The 14,991-nt window shown below is 36.8% G+C and overlaps 2 protein-coding genes across 2 annotated transcripts; one reads left to right on the top strand and one right to left on the bottom strand.

Moving 5' to 3' along the window:
* The first annotated feature begins 204 nt into the window (after positions 1–204).
* Positions 205–5,832, top strand: LOC142622590 (THO complex subunit 5A-like). Its single transcript, XM_075796105.1, has 8 exons — positions 205–560; positions 648–938; positions 2,072–2,408; positions 2,788–3,125; positions 3,239–3,498; positions 3,823–4,426; positions 4,508–4,642; positions 5,023–5,832. Exons 1-8 carry the CDS (start codon positions 312–314, stop codon positions 5,287–5,289), a joined length of 2,481 nt encoding a protein of 826 aa, XP_075652220.1. The 5' UTR covers positions 205–311; the 3' UTR covers positions 5,290–5,832.
* A 3,465-nt stretch (positions 5,833–9,297) lies between these two features.
* On the bottom strand, positions 9,298–14,179 carry LOC142622591 (ABSCISIC ACID-INSENSITIVE 5-like protein 5). Its single transcript, XM_075796106.1, has 6 exons — positions 14,009–14,179; positions 12,630–13,868; positions 11,798–11,869; positions 11,651–11,680; positions 9,998–10,068; positions 9,298–9,614 (listed from the first exon to the last, which is right to left on the bottom strand). The coding sequence occupies exons 2-6, from the start codon at positions 13,839–13,841 to the stop codon at positions 9,584–9,586; spliced, it is 1,416 nt and encodes a 471-aa protein (XP_075652221.1). The 5' UTR covers positions 13,842–13,868; positions 14,009–14,179; the 3' UTR covers positions 9,298–9,583.
* Positions 14,180–14,991: the final 812 nt, after the last annotated feature.

A 14,991-nucleotide genomic window follows, 5' to 3' on the forward strand; every position in this document is an offset into this window, starting at 1 on the left:
AACCTTAAAAACACATATTTCAATAACACTTTGTAATGCACAATTCTTTTTTTTTTTTTTAATGATTTTAAACCACAATTTTTGAAATCCACGGGCTCTAAAACGTTGTAAATAAAACAAAATAAGTTTATAACAACTAATAATTTTATAAAAAAAAAAAACCTGTAATAATGTTTTCCGAAATTGTTTTTTTACAAAGCATATTTCAAACTTCAGAGTTCAGATTAGCACAAAAACACAGTTGAGAGTTGAGACGCGAAAGTGAGCAGTGAGCAGCGGTAAGCGTAGTAGTAGAAAAAAAAAAATAAAGAATGGAAGACGGAGAGATAGACGAGGAAGGCGTGATTATTCTGGAAGAGGAAGACGCGCCGCCGCCGCCGCCTCCTCCGGCGTCGCGAAAGATAGATTCAAAGTCGCCATACGAACTGCTTCAAGAGAGCAAAGCCTCGGTTGAAGACATCGTTTCCAAAATGCTCTCCATCAAAAGAGACTCCAAACCTAAACCTCTTCTCCGAGACCTCGTCACTCAAATGCTCCTCCACTTCATCACTCTCCGCCAGGTTAGGGTTTCACAACCACTAATTTTTTTTTTTTTATCACAATTTCAAATCAAGTATCGCTAATTTTTTTGGTTTGTTTTTTAATAGGCGAACCGATCGATATTGCTAGAAGAGGATCGAGTGAAGGCAGAGACGGAGCGAGCAAAGGCGCCAGTGGATTTCACGTCGCTTCAGCTTCACAATTTGATGTACGAGAAGAGTCACTACGTGAAAGCCATTAAGGCTTGCAAGGATTTCAAGTCGAAGTATCCCGATATCGACTTGGTAGCCGAGGAAGAGTTCTTTCGCGATGCGCCTCAAGATATTAAAGCCAAGAAGTTGTCGAATGACGCCGCGCATGATCTCATGATGAAGAGGCTCCATTTTGAGCTCTTCCAGGTTTTTACAATGCTACTTTGGCCTTGTTATATACATTCATTAGTACATACATATGTTGTTGGTGTTGTTAAGAATATGTTTTTGTAAGTGATTTTCACAATGTCATATGATTTTTTTGGTTAAGAATATAAGAGAGAAGTAATTGGAGCTTTAGAAGAATGTAACATTTTGGGCAAAACTTATGATTTTAGATGCAATGACCAATAAAACGCTAACAATGTTATTTGAATTTAATCGGAGAACCTAATGTAATGTTACGAAAAAGAATAGTATGACTTGGATTGAATACGATAGAATGACCAAAAAGAATACGCGCGTCTGAACTTGAAACTTGATTAGTCTATTGGGGATTCATAGCTGACTCCAAAGTTTTTGGACTGAGGGTTGGTTATTGTTGTTGTATGATTGATAGGGGATTAACATTTGATGTGGGAGAAGCTTTGAGTTAGGGAATAAGGAAGGAAGAATTCAGTGTGACTAAATATTTGAAGACTTTAGCAAAGAAATATGGAAATTCTTCATCTAGACTGATGAAATTTCCTAGTATGTGTGTATGTGCTTTCTTTTTACCAACATGGTAACAGATTTGAGCACTCACATCTGATACTGTACTTGGCTGTGGCAAGGGTACATAGGTAGTATCTTGTAGATAGGATATGTGTAGGAATCTTCTTTAAGAATGGGGGTGGAGGGTATGGTCAATTAGCCAGTAGATAATGGCGGTGAACACACATATATGTACAAAGAATTGGCTGTGGTAAAGGGCAATGAGCTTTAGCTCAAATGGCATCTCCTCCCTCCATAAGAAAGGAGTGGGGGGTATGATGTGGATTTAGTGTTTGTGTCTTATGAATAAAAAAAGGATAGGAAATGTGTAGGAATTATCCCTTTTTTATGGATGTTTGGTATATTTGAATTAGTCAAGTATTTTTCTGCTTGATTTATCCATAACAAAAAAATTATGCTTGATTTAAAAATTTGTTTTCCTTCACCCCCATATATGTCAAGTTTGTGATACATTCATACTAAATTTGGATTCATTGTGGTGTTTGCTATTTTTGGTTATTATTGTCATCTTTTTTTTTTTTGTTGAGTAAGTATTGGGGTTACTGATTTATTCATATCTCTATCAGCGTAAAGAGCTATGCAAACTTCATGGGAAACTAGAACAACAGAAGAAGGGTCTTTTGGATATAATTGCAGACCGAAAGAAATTCTTGTCAAGTCTCCCTTCACACCTTAAGTCTCTTAAGAAAGCATCCTTGCCAGTACAGAGCCAGTTAGGGATTCAGCATACAAAGAAATTAAAGCAGCACCATTTGGCAGAGTTGCTTCCACCTCCTCTTTATGTGGTATACTCACAGTTCATAGCACAAAAGGAAGCATTTGGTGAAAATATCGATTTGGAGATAGTAGGAAGTGTGAAGGATGCTCAAACTTTTGCCCGTCAGCAAGCAAATAAGGACACTGGTAATTTATGTTTATTCATACTCTGTAACTACTTGATGGATAGTGATTAATAGTGTGCTGTCTTGACAACCTATATCATGGTTGGAAGCTTTTTAATTTTTTATTTATAAATTAATGCAAGTCCATGTATGCTTGTGCTTAGTTGAGTCTTTGACTCAGGTGTGATAGATACAAATTAAGTTGATTGATTGTTAGATAATTCAGTTATTTTTAAGATGGATCTTTTCAATTTCGAGATAATGTTTCAATCTGAAATGGTCGAAACTAACATCACACACTGATTGCATCTGTTTTAAGTTTGGATATCTCCCCTCCCCCCACCCAAAAGAAAAAAAAGAAAAAAAAAGGAGAATGAATACTGATGTGGTTTATGGCTCAGGCATATCTACCAATGTAGAGAGTTCCAGATTGGAGGATGATGCAGCCGATGAGGAAGATGATGGCCAGAGGAGGAGAAAGCGGCCAAAGAGGGTTCCAAGCAAGGAGAGCCTTGACCAGGAGGGAGTGTATCAAGTTCATCCACTTAAAATTATTCTTCATATTTATGATGAAGAGGTTTCTGATCCGAAGTCTGCAAAACTTATAACTCTGAAGTTTGAATACTTGTTAAAGTTGAATGTGGTATGTGTTGGGATTGAAGGGTCCCATGACCGACCTGAGACTAACATCTTATGCAACTTATTCCCTGATGACACTGGTGTTGAGCTTCCTCACCAGGTATGAATGTTCATTTCAGTCTTGTTGGTGATTCACACTTTCTGCCTGTTTCTCTCATTTCCCACTTTCCGTTTTCCGTTATTATAGTAATGATAATTGACTGGATGATGCAGTCAGCCAAGCTCTTTGTTGGTGATGCCCTTGCATTTGATGAAAAGAGAGCATCGCGCCCATATAAGTGGGCCCAGCATTTGGCAGGAATTGATTTTTTGCCAGACGTGTCACCCTTGCTTGCTTTCCATGAAACTCCAAATGGTGAAACAGCTAAAAGTGATGCCGTTATATCTGGTCTTTCCTTGTATCGCCAGCAGAACCGGGTTCAGACAGTTGTGCAAAGAATTCGCTCTCGGAAAAAGGCTCAGATGGCTCTTGTGTGAGTCATTGCTTTGTATGTTTGGAAACCTGGATCCCAAGGACAAACTAGAAATCAATAGGGGAGAGATCAATGTGCTCAATCTGAATTTAGAACTATGGTTTTCTCAAACTTTGTTGAGACTCTTCTTCGCATCTTTTATAATATGTAGTGGCTTATATTATGGTTGTTTTAAGGAATTTCAATCTGTTCTGCATGTGTGTGACTTGTGTGCTTACTGCCTTTTATTAGAGGAAACTTCTTTTTCTTGGGCTCTTTGTCTTGTTTGTTAGCATTGCAAGATGTGCTTTATGTTGAAAATTTGGAATTCTTATTGGCTTACAGGGCACAGCTTGATTTGCTTACGAAGCTTAAATGGCCTGCTCTAACTTGTCAAAGTGTTCCGTGGGCTTTGCATGATCCTTTGTGCAATTTGCATGGTTGGTCACCTGTAGGGCCCCCACCTATTCAGGCTTTATCTTTGCCTGTTATTGATACGGACCAAGTTCAGGAACCTATAGATGATGATATGATTGGAAGACCTGGTACTTCAAAGGAAGAGCTAGAGAGTGCAAGGGAAGACGGGGAGCTTCCATTGTTGCTTCCTTCTGCATCTGTCACGAGTGATGTTAAATTTAACCGCTCAAAAGGGTCTAATCTTGAGCATTCCAGGCAGCTGACTTTGATCACAAAAAGCCTTGTACCTCCATTCACTAAGGCAAAATCACAAAGTTTTAAGAAGTTTGATGAGGATTCTGAACTGATGCTGGATACTGATAGTGATCAGGATGGGCCTGCATATATTGAGGTCGAGGGAGAAAATTCCGCTTCTGCTCAATATAATGAGGTGGGAGAGAAGTTATGGGTGGATTATGGGGTCAGGGAGTTTTGTCTTGTTTTAACTAGGAACATGGATACTGACAAGAGAATTTGGAAGTTGGAAGCCAAGGTAGCTAAAATTCTGTTACTCTCTTGAATTTTGTTCATTCATTATTTTCTGGGTAGCTGACATCAAATTCTATTATGGCAGATCAAGATCAGCATGGAATATCCTCTTAGACCTCCTCATTTTGTATTGGGTCTTTACACTATATCTTCTGGAGGAAATAATTCTGAGAGCGATGGTTCTGAGTGGTACAATGAACTTCGTGCAATCGAAGCAGAGGTAAGCAATTGGTATCTTTGGAATAGCTATTTTTAGTTCTATAAATATACTGTGGCTTATTGGACTATTTTTCAAAACATGGAAACATATTGGAATTTATCATAACTTCATTGCAAATTTACTACTCTCCACTAAACATTATAGATCACAGCCCTCGTGTATCAAGGACATGTATTAGATTAACTTTTTTTGGGGAAGATTTTCTGTTCTGTAGCTTGTGACGGGAATGCTGTTTTGATCTCTCTAAAAGTTGATTGGTACAAACTTCCCGATATCTTCTCAAGATAAACACAGCTTAATGAGTGTATTCCCATAACTTCTTGCCTACCTTAATAATAGATTTCTGATAATTACTTATCTTTTGCTTTTGCATCTTGTAGGTCAATCTTCACATATTAAAGATGCTACCTCTGGATCAGGAAAACTATATTTTATCTCATCAAGTGTGTTGCCTTGCAATGTTGTTTGACTATTTCATGGATGAGGCATCCCCATCCTCAGAAAAGAGAAAGAGTACATCTGTGGTTGATGTTGGTTTGTCTAAGCCCGTCAGTGGTAGGCTTCTTGCCAGATCATTTAGAGGAAGGGATCATAGGAAGATGATATCATGGAAGGACATGGAATGCACTTCTGGCTATCCTAACTAAACGTGTTGATTTGGGATCTGAAGGTGATGAAACCAGTGCATCCCCTGCAGCAGCCTGCAAGCCAGGGATGGAAAGAAATCATAGGAAGGATGAATGATAGGTTTTGTAGCTTTTTTTAGTAGTAGATGTACCATAAGCGTAAACATTGATGCGATACAAATAATTTGACAGGATGCTACTTATCAAAAAGAAGAAGAAAAGAATTGACAGGCTGCTTGGAGCACATAATTTCGGATATGAATTGTAAAACCATGGAGGTCTTAAGTCTGGAGGGGTTCTTATTGGCCGTAAGTTATATTCTGCGTTTTGTCAACTTTGGGTTACCCTGGTAGGAATTCTGGTTCTTACAAAGAAGAATGGTAGAAATTCTGGGATGTGTTATATGTCTGACTCAATATGGTTAGCCATCCAGATGTAGATCTTTTAGTTTATTGTCAAGTCCTGAATTTTGGAGACCTGAGAACCTCATGGACTTAAAAGTAACGGGTTGAATGTGTTGTTTTTGGTATTTTAATCATTATTTACTTTGAAGGATTCAAATTAGGTGAGATGGTATCGTTGAATGTGGTGGTGTTTCCAGTTATTTTGCGTTCTATGCATAGAAATAAACTCGAATTGTCCTGCGGATCCCATCCCATTTTCACCATCTAGCACTTTGTATGATTATTTTGATAGCGGGGACATTTGGTCCAGCCCATGCTCATGGATTGTAGTCTTGTTCCAAAGTATCTCCTCATGGCGACCCGTCTTTTTATAAAAAAGAAGAAAAGAAAATTCTCCTGAGTCCAGCCAATTGGCTCGTAACTCAACCTATATTTCAAATTTATGATAAAAAATATATTTATCTTATCAACAAGAAATCTTAAATTCTCAACATTATTAATTTTTTTTGGGTCCAATTTGGTACATACTGCAATTGGGTTTTTCATTAAACTTTTCTCTTCACCACATCCGGGCTCCTTTGGGAGAACAATTTTGTATCAAATGGTGGGAACAAGTAACAGCTGATAACTTTGACCAAATAGAGATTTTTCACGGTTTCAACAAAATCCAAGATTTCTAAAATAAGAGGAGATCTAACAATCAAAATTCCTCCTTGAAAGACATAAATAGACGCAAATCTTTTCCAAAATAGGACCAAAAAGAGAATATAAGAAAAAAAAATTCGAGAATTATTATCAAAATTATGTGATAGTGATGATGAAATGGAAGCCCAAAGAGAAACTGATCTTTAGAATCATCCACATATCTTTTATAAGACGATGAGGATGGTTTTTTTAGAAATTCATGCTCCAATCCTTTAACAAAAGCAAACGAGCAAAACAGAGTAGTGAGAAATTCATTTTCACTTATACAAAACAAAAGCAATAAAATAAAGGAATCGAGCAAAATCCAAAATGTAAAGCAAGATGTGTGTTCTTTGTCAAAATTTTTAAAAATGTTTCAAAAAGACAATAATGGCATGGTAGAAAAAAAGTAAATAAAATTAATGCAAAACAAAGTGTATATTCATCTCAAAAAATATTTAAGTGATTCAAAAAGCCAACAATGACATGGGAGATCAAAAGTATATCAAAGATCAAATGGTAACATTTAAAATCAAAGAAGTCAACAAGTTAATCAAAGACAATGAAGACTAAAAGAGACAATGACAAAATCCCGTGATTTAAAAGAAATAAATTTCACTTTAGAACAAGACACCACCGTATATGTCTATCTATCTCTTGTAGCCTTTCTTCTTGAACTCTACTTCTTTCTGTCTTTCTCATCTCTTTATAGCCTTCAAATTTAATTAGTTCCCAGTTTGCACCGTAAGTATTTTAAATTTAATGAATAGTAAACTCGATTAATATGTGGATGAAAATACAATGAATAATTTAAACTTTTCATGAATAGTGACATTTTGTTTTGTTCTATGCCGTAGATGATACTTCTTTCTTGCCTTTCTTCTTTTCATATTCTTTATATCCTTATTTTGTCTTCTTGCAATTATAAAGATTTTCTGTGGAAAATATTTCTTTCTATCTTCATTTGTCCTTCTTTTTTTCTTCTTGCAATTATAATTCTTTGCCGTAGTATAGTTTACATTTATGCTTTATATTTGCTTTATTTATAAGCTCCATTTAATTATTCAATTGTTTCTAATATCTCTCCACACACATTTAACATTGTTTTCCTTTCTACACCTCTTTTCATTTTTTAGGAAGAGACTTAATTTTAGCTATGGTAATTTAGACCCAAAAAAAAAAATGAAAAAGTTTCCTTTCAAGTTGAAAAATAAAAAGAAATAAAATAAGAAAACAGTTGATGGTTGGCACGTAATTAAACCACCCCTCAACCCACCATACATACTACAACGTTCAAACCTTGCTCTACAATCCTATTCAAGAAAATAAAACCAATCCTCACAAGATAGGAATTTTATGGGTACCCGTGACCCCATTAACCTATTAGGAGAGAGACATGCCATTCTTGCGAGAACATATATTTTTCACCAAAGTATAATTTTGGGGTCAAAATTAATTTGATTTTTACATTTTGACGAGAGTCAATTTGATTTATGTTATGTTATTGACCCAAACGGTGTCTATTAGCACACTTGAGTCCAACATGACCAATAAAATATTAATAATAAAAGTAAGAGATGATTTTTGGTGAGTTTATACACGTCACATTACTGCATTTCTTTGAAGAGAAAATCGTTGAGTGGTTTAAAAATAAATAAATAAATAAGAAGACAATAATGTAGGGACAAGATTTGACATATTTATTAAAGAGCGTAAAAAACACGTAATTCAATAGTTAGATTTTCAAAATATGTAGTAATATATGTTTTATTGAGTAAGATTGTAGCTTTCAGCTACAACTAATTTTGTAGCTAAACTTTATTCTCAATGTAATATGAACTCACCAAAGGTCTATATATGCACACCCACCATTCCATGCATTACACCAAATTAATTGAGAAACACACATGTCCAGGCCCCAAGGACTGGAATTAGAATCCTCTCCATTTGTTTTGAAATGGAGAAGATCAATTTCATGATGATGATTTCATTTTCCTAAATCTAAAGATGAACTTCATGCCAATGCCATGTCATTTAGATTTTCATCAAATCAAATCACGAATGATAGTTCATTTGAATGACGTGACATTGTATTAACTTCTATATTCATAAAAAATTAAATCTTCAATATGAAACAGACTATATTATCATTTTCCCCTAATCACTACCTACAATATTTTTTGCTTCAAATGCCATGAAATATGCTCGAAGTCTTTTACGTTGATGAAAAGGATAAACATATCTAATAAAACTTGCCTAAATGTAACAACTCAAGAAAAAGCTATGAAGCACGGGTGCGGCGTTTGGGTCGCCGCACCCGCGCCGGACGCGGCGATGCGCAGGCGACGCCGCTGCCTGCGCGTCCGTGCCGCGTCCGGCAATAAAAAATCATTTTTTTCGGCACGAATCGCGCCGATTCGGGCCGACGCGCGCGAAATCTGGCCGATTCGCGCCGATTCGGCTCGAATCGGTCCGTATCGGGTGAAATCGGTCCGGCCGAAATCTGCCGATATCGGAGAAATCGGCCGATACCGGCCGAAATTCAAAAAAAAAAAAAAAAAACAACAACAACAGGTGCGTATGGCTGAAAAAAAAAAAAAGGTGCAAACGCACCGTTTGGAAAAAAACCAAGACCCAACCCACTCACTCTTCATTTTTCTTGAGCCTCTCTCCCACTCTCTACCTTCACTCTTCAGCTAGGCTCTCTCCTATTCTCTGTATTCTAGTTATTATTTACCATTGCTCTTAAATTTGGTATATATTTATATAATGTGAAAAAAGTATGTTTAGCAATATATTAAAAATATAAATAAAAATATTTTTAATAATTTTTTAATCGCCGCACCCCACCGGACCCGCACCCGCACCCGCACCCTACTTTTTCAAAAATTGCCGAGTCCCGCACCCGAATCCCGAAACGCACCTGTGCTTCATAGAGAAAAAGCCAACCATAGAAGGGCAGCCCATTATAGTTCTTTTCCACAACAAAAAGAGGAAGAAAATCACATAACATTAGGCACCTCTGTCATGTAAATGCATGTTAGTATCAAATCACAAACAAGAGAAACTTTCATATAAGGCAGATGTTGCAATGTGGAACTGCGATGATGGCCACAGGTAAAGAGGAAAGTTACAGGCTAGTCTCATAGTCTGGCCTTCCAAAACATGCTTCAATGCCGAGATTATGTCAGGTCCATGAAGACCAAAGACTATGGAGCCTTTTCCAATCAGTACGGCATGTTGTCCAGCTGAGAGAACCTGTTTCATCATTCAACATCTCTACTGCTTGAAACATCCGCATGCAATGTGAAAATGATGGACAATAAACATATAATTTGACAGAGTCAAAGGCATCAAAAGGCTGGTAACACAAGAAAATTTGTAGGACTAGTGATGGTAGGAAACTGGACATGCTCTAAGACATACGAAAAGGTATGTAACAGACTATATACTGGTTCTCCATCCTTCCCCTACCTACCCTTGTTTTGAAGAAATGCAAACCAAGAAGATATGGGAAGGTCTATCTAGCACACCAAAACTCTTCTTCTCAATATACAGGACACACGTGCCTTTAAATATGTACAGCCACCCACCATAATAAAATTTTCAACCAAATTAACAATCCCATTCTCACACTTTACCATGGACCAGTCTGTGTTCTTCTCAAGCATTGTTTCTTAACTCCCCGTGGCGTATTCATGATCTCCAAGACCTGTGACGTCACCAAATGTCAAATTCTATAAGATTTACTCAACTTCAATTTTTTTTCTTCTAGTCATTAAAAAAAGAAAAAGAAAAGCAGCAATTTCATAAAGAAAGAGAGAGTGTGTGTCTGTGCATGTCAGTGTGAATTGGAGGGGCATACCAAAACAATAAAATGACAACTGAAGACAACAAAGAATTTAAACTGTGTGCCAATGTACACTATTCCATTCTTGTATTAGGACTATTGTAACAGAATAAAAATCTTGAGATGCATGTGAAAAATTGTCATGTCATTCCAAGTTTGAACTGGAGGGGCATATTCCATATGCCAGGGTTTAAAAAAAAATTCTCCATCAATCAGTAGGGATGGTACAGTTAGGAGTAAAACCTTGGCCCAGCAGGACAACTAGCATCTTTATAATTTTAAAATATCTTAATATAATAGGATTGGGGGGTTGACCTTCTAATTAGTGTTTCATCAGCAACTCTTGCGTGCAAGATGATAAGATATTTGTTTAACATGGTTTTGTAATGAGCAAAAAACACAAGCAACTGCAGAATAGCAAATCATTTGGAGTTGGAAGAAAGACAAGACAAAGGCAAAAAGAACAAGGCTAGAGGCATAAAGAAAATCTATGAGACCTTTTAAACAAATAGTGATTTAAAAGTAAAAAGACTAAAAAAAGAAACGCCCCCAAAGAGATCAGATTCACCCAAAAATGACTCCCAAATAAGCCTTGCTGTGCAAAGTTGAGTTATCAGCTTCACTTCAAACTTCATGAAGAAAAAATGATGTATACTGAGGACAACAATCAAAATGCACTAAACTTCAAAAGGGGGTCTCTTTAGACTCAGAAACCTCAGGGGAGGCCTTTACAATTCATTCTTTCTTCCGAAATTTTATTTATTTAGTTTTTTCCACAAACAAATGTTTAAGAATCACACAATTCTCATTCCAACCATGGTTTTCAAATGAAAAAATACTTTAGTACCCAACTTGAAGCATTTTCTTTATAATGATTGATTACACCATTCAAAAATGCTCAACTTTACAAGCTAATCAGATCATACGGGAGAGTTGGAGACAATTAAGACAAATCAGTGAGCACATTGTGAGATAGCATATTCTAGATTCTGTGTATCCTAAATGAATACAATCTTTTACTTTCTGAATCCTTGTACAATTCTCCATTTTCAGTTATTTATAGATATGTGCCCAAACCAATTAGTCTAATTCATTTAAAGATGGCAATCATTAATCTAGATAATTTAGAGCATATGCAAAACACAGATTTCATAATAACACTATAGCATCCAAACATGCCGTACAAGTTGATATGATATGCTAACAGAAAAATAACACGGCCAGACCAATCTACACATGACTAACAAACAATTTGCCATCAGCAATGCTATTAATCATGCTTCAGAGAGAGGAAGAGCAAAAACAGAATGGGATGATTTTATCTTTCATTAGTCATGAACCTAGGAAGATTCTGTCTTGGTTAGATTCTCCATTGTAGATTCATATCTCAACGATCACGGGGAGGGGGGAGGGGAGAAGAACAATAAAGGAAAATCCAAGTTACCTGATTCTTCTGCATTTCCATAATTTCGGCCTGCATCAACCAAAGTACAGTAAATGAGGGTTTACAGCAAGAATGTAAGTTTAGAGCAGCTAATAGATTCATGTTTGTTAATTTTCATCCAACTGTGTCTGCAACAACTAATAATACCTGCTTTTTCCGCAACTCTTCATTTTCCTCTTTTAACTTTGCAACTTCAGCTTCCAATTCCATAGTATAAGCCTGGAAGAAGCCCAAAAAATATCAAGCACATATTGAGATACAATGTTACAATACCATTAGCAGTCATATCTCCCCAATTCGATTATTCTAACAGCATTAAGGACACAGGTATTGAACTCATTTGATGCTTTTATTGTTTTTGAGACTAAAAAACCTAATTTGACGTCATGTTCCTTACAGCAAATTTCTAATTACCTTGCACTTAACTTGGTCCTTATAACTGCTCATGACCGTAACTTCTCAAAACCTTTCATCTCTGGTCATGTCAGATCGCTATCACATTACCATTCTGCTGCATAATATTTCATGAAGTTTTGGGAAACAGCACAGCCAAAGATGATGAAAGCAGAAGGTTAATGTCTAGCAAAATTTATAAAGTGACAAGAAGATGAAAGATGTCATTACATTCCTTTGAATTAATGGTGCCATTCTATATATTTTTTTAAAATCTCCTTCAGAGTAAGTTTCATGGAACACATTTTCTTCGGGACTACCCCAAAAATAATCAGTTACAAGAGGTTTGCTTTTATCTTTATACTGTAAGTGCATCTATTAGCCAGCAATATTTCTCCACTATCCTGGATTCAAATCAGTACAAAACAATAAGACAGCAATACCAAATCTCCCTAGCATATATTAACAAAGACAAACTAGAGTAGCAAAAGTAGCAAATTAGCAATACACATTTACTTAAATCTGAACCCACATACATATCCAAAGCAGTACTCAATGAACATATATCAAACAAAAATTAATTCACCTGCTTTCGAGCTCGTGACCTTGCAGCTGACTCCCTATTCTTGATCATCCTCCTCTGCCTCCTCTCAACGACCTTCTCCACAGCTCCACTACACCTTCTCCCCCTTAAACCCCCATTATACCCATAAGGAACTGGTGAAACAGATGACATATCACCATTACTTTTCCCAAGCCCATCCGAAGATAGCTGATTGGCAGGCGACCCTGCTGCTACAGTCACTCCACCACCACCACCACCTCCTAATCCAACCATCCCCATCCCTCCTCCTCCACCCTGCAACACTGCGGCCGCGCTTTGAACCATCATTCCAGGACCCCCCAATTGAGGCATTGCATAAGCCACAGGAGGAACCTGCTTAGGCAGTATCTGTGGCTGCAAATTCTGCTGCTGCTGCTGCTGCTGCTGTTGCTGTTGCTGTTGTGGCCTTGACAATTGTGTCTGATTCGATCTAACCCCATTAACATTCAACGGCAAATTCTGCGAACGCTGAATCGAAAACTGACCATTACTATTACCATTACCATTGCTACTAATCTCCGAAATCCGATTCTCCATATACCCACCACCACCAGTTTGCTGAAACCCATATCCAAAACCAGAATTTCCAAAGTACGCAGCAGTAGTATTAGGCTTAACATTAACCATATCCAACTGGTTCTGAGCTTGAATTTCCTCTCTCACAACCCCAGCTCTCACTAAAAACTCCTCCAAAGTCATTTCCCCTAAAGTCTGTTGCCTCTGTGCCTGTGGCACACTTGAACTTCCATTTCCACTCTCATCCTTCGATATATCTCTCCAAACCTCATCCACTGTCTTCTGACTCAAAGTCCTCGGCAAAGTCAGTGACCCTTGTCTCTGCAAATACCCACTTGGTGCACCTGACCCTTCAAACCCAGTAATCACTGAGCTACTATTATTATTACTACTACTACTATTAGTATTAGTATTAGTATTAGTATTAGTATTAGCCATAGCCATAGTCTGAGTCTCCTCAGCACTCCAAATATTCTTGAGCAACTCATCCATATTCATAGACCCAAAATCCTTCCCTAAACTCCCACCCATAGTGTTCTGAAACTCGTCGAACGTCAACGAATACACCGACGATTGCCGCGTTAACGGAAAATTCCCCGGCGGCCTTCCGTTACCGTTACCGTCAGCTTCTGACTCCCCCATAATAAAGCTGTTCTTGAAATTCAAATTGGTCCCCATTTTTCTTCTTTCTTTCTTGGTCTTGGTCTGAAAACAAAACAAAACAAAACAAAACAACAATCTGAAACCAAAATTCATACACACCCAGAAACCATATGACTACTTAAAAACATTAACATTTACAAAAACAAAAAAACAATTCCAAAAAAAGAAAAGAAATATTTTACCTTATATTATAAATATTTTTTGTTGTTGCTATTTCTGTTTCTGGTAGCTTCTTTTGGCTGCGTGTTTTTTTTTTTTTTTTTTTTTTGGTGTGTTTTTTTTCCTTGTTCTTCGCTTAAAAAAACAGAGGCTTGTTGTGAACGCCAAGTGTCGTTTTTTGTTTGAGAGGTTTGTGTATGTGTGTCTGTGATTCTTTTTGTGTGTTAATGTTTTCTTTTTGATTGATATTTAAGACACTGGGGGAGGTTCGATTTAAAAAGATACTATATATGTATATTATATTGTTATTTATTTTGATTATTATTTTTGAGAGGGCCAGTTAGATGTGAACACATGGACCAGTGATGATAGGGTAGGAAGCATTGATTTGACATTTAGCCAATGAGGTTAAGCAATGTGGGGGTGATCTTGGCCGCCCACGTTTTCTGAAAGGAACGGTTGGATGATGTGGTTTTGGAGGATTGTCAATTGTGTTGTTGGATAACGACGAGAGGAATACGCGCAATGAAAAAAGTGAATTTGTCCTTCTTTTCGGTACCTATTTATTGGAGTAACCCTTTTTTTTTTTTTTAATTTAAAATTTTACTTTCAGATAATATATACCACACATTTTTTATTATTATATATTGTTTATCTTCCTTTTCATTTTTTTTGGACAAGATTGTATCATAGATGTGAATGCAATTTTTTTTAATGATAAAAAAAGGGGCGGGGTGAGCATTGTGACTCACAATGTGATCATAGGAGTACCTTATTAAAGAATGTTAGATTGAGTTATAACTATTGTGATTTAGGGTAGCTATAGACCTCACTCTAATATCTCGAGAGAATTGGTAATCAAGGGCCCCTTAGGAGGGATACCCAAATTTCTCCTGAGGTTAATGCAATTGTTGCCTTGTTTGGAATGGCAAAATGATCTATCAAACGTATGAGTTAGGTATGTTATAAAGGGTAAAATTTAGTTACAAACTTTTAAATGTTGTAT

This window comes from Castanea sativa, chromosome 1, assembly GCF_040712315.1.
Source record: "Castanea sativa cultivar Marrone di Chiusa Pesio chromosome 1, ASM4071231v1".
Classification (NCBI taxonomy): domain Eukaryota; kingdom Viridiplantae; phylum Streptophyta; class Magnoliopsida; order Fagales; family Fagaceae; genus Castanea; species Castanea sativa.

What these genes read in the sequence shown, in the direction of transcription:
- LOC142622590 (XM_075796105.1), top strand. Translation starts at nt 312, where the DNA reads ATGGAAGACGGAGAGATAGACGAGGAAGGCGTGATTATTCTGGAAGAG. An exon ending in TCCATTTTGAGCTCTTCCAG is followed by an intron (nt 939 to 2,071) that starts GTTTTTACAATG and finishes TATCTCTATCAG; the next exon opens with CGTAAAGAGCTATGCAAACT. An exon ending in GTGTTGAGCTTCCTCACCAG is followed by an intron (nt 3,126 to 3,238) that starts GTATGAATGTTC and finishes TGGATGATGCAG; the next exon opens with TCAGCCAAGCTCTTTGTTGG.
- LOC142622591 (XM_075796106.1), bottom strand. Translation starts at nt 13,841, where the DNA reads ATGGGGACCAATTTGAATTTCAAGAACAGCTTTATTATGGGGGAGTCA. An exon ending in TGGAAATGCAGAAGAATCAG is followed by an intron (nt 10,069 to 11,650) that starts GTAACTTGGATT and finishes GTGACGTCACAG; the next exon opens with GTCTTGGAGATCATGAATAC. An exon ending in AGAACACAGACTGGTCCATG is followed by an intron (nt 9,615 to 9,997) that starts GTAAAGTGTGAG and finishes ATGATGAAACAG; the next exon opens with GTTCTCTCAGCTGGACAACA.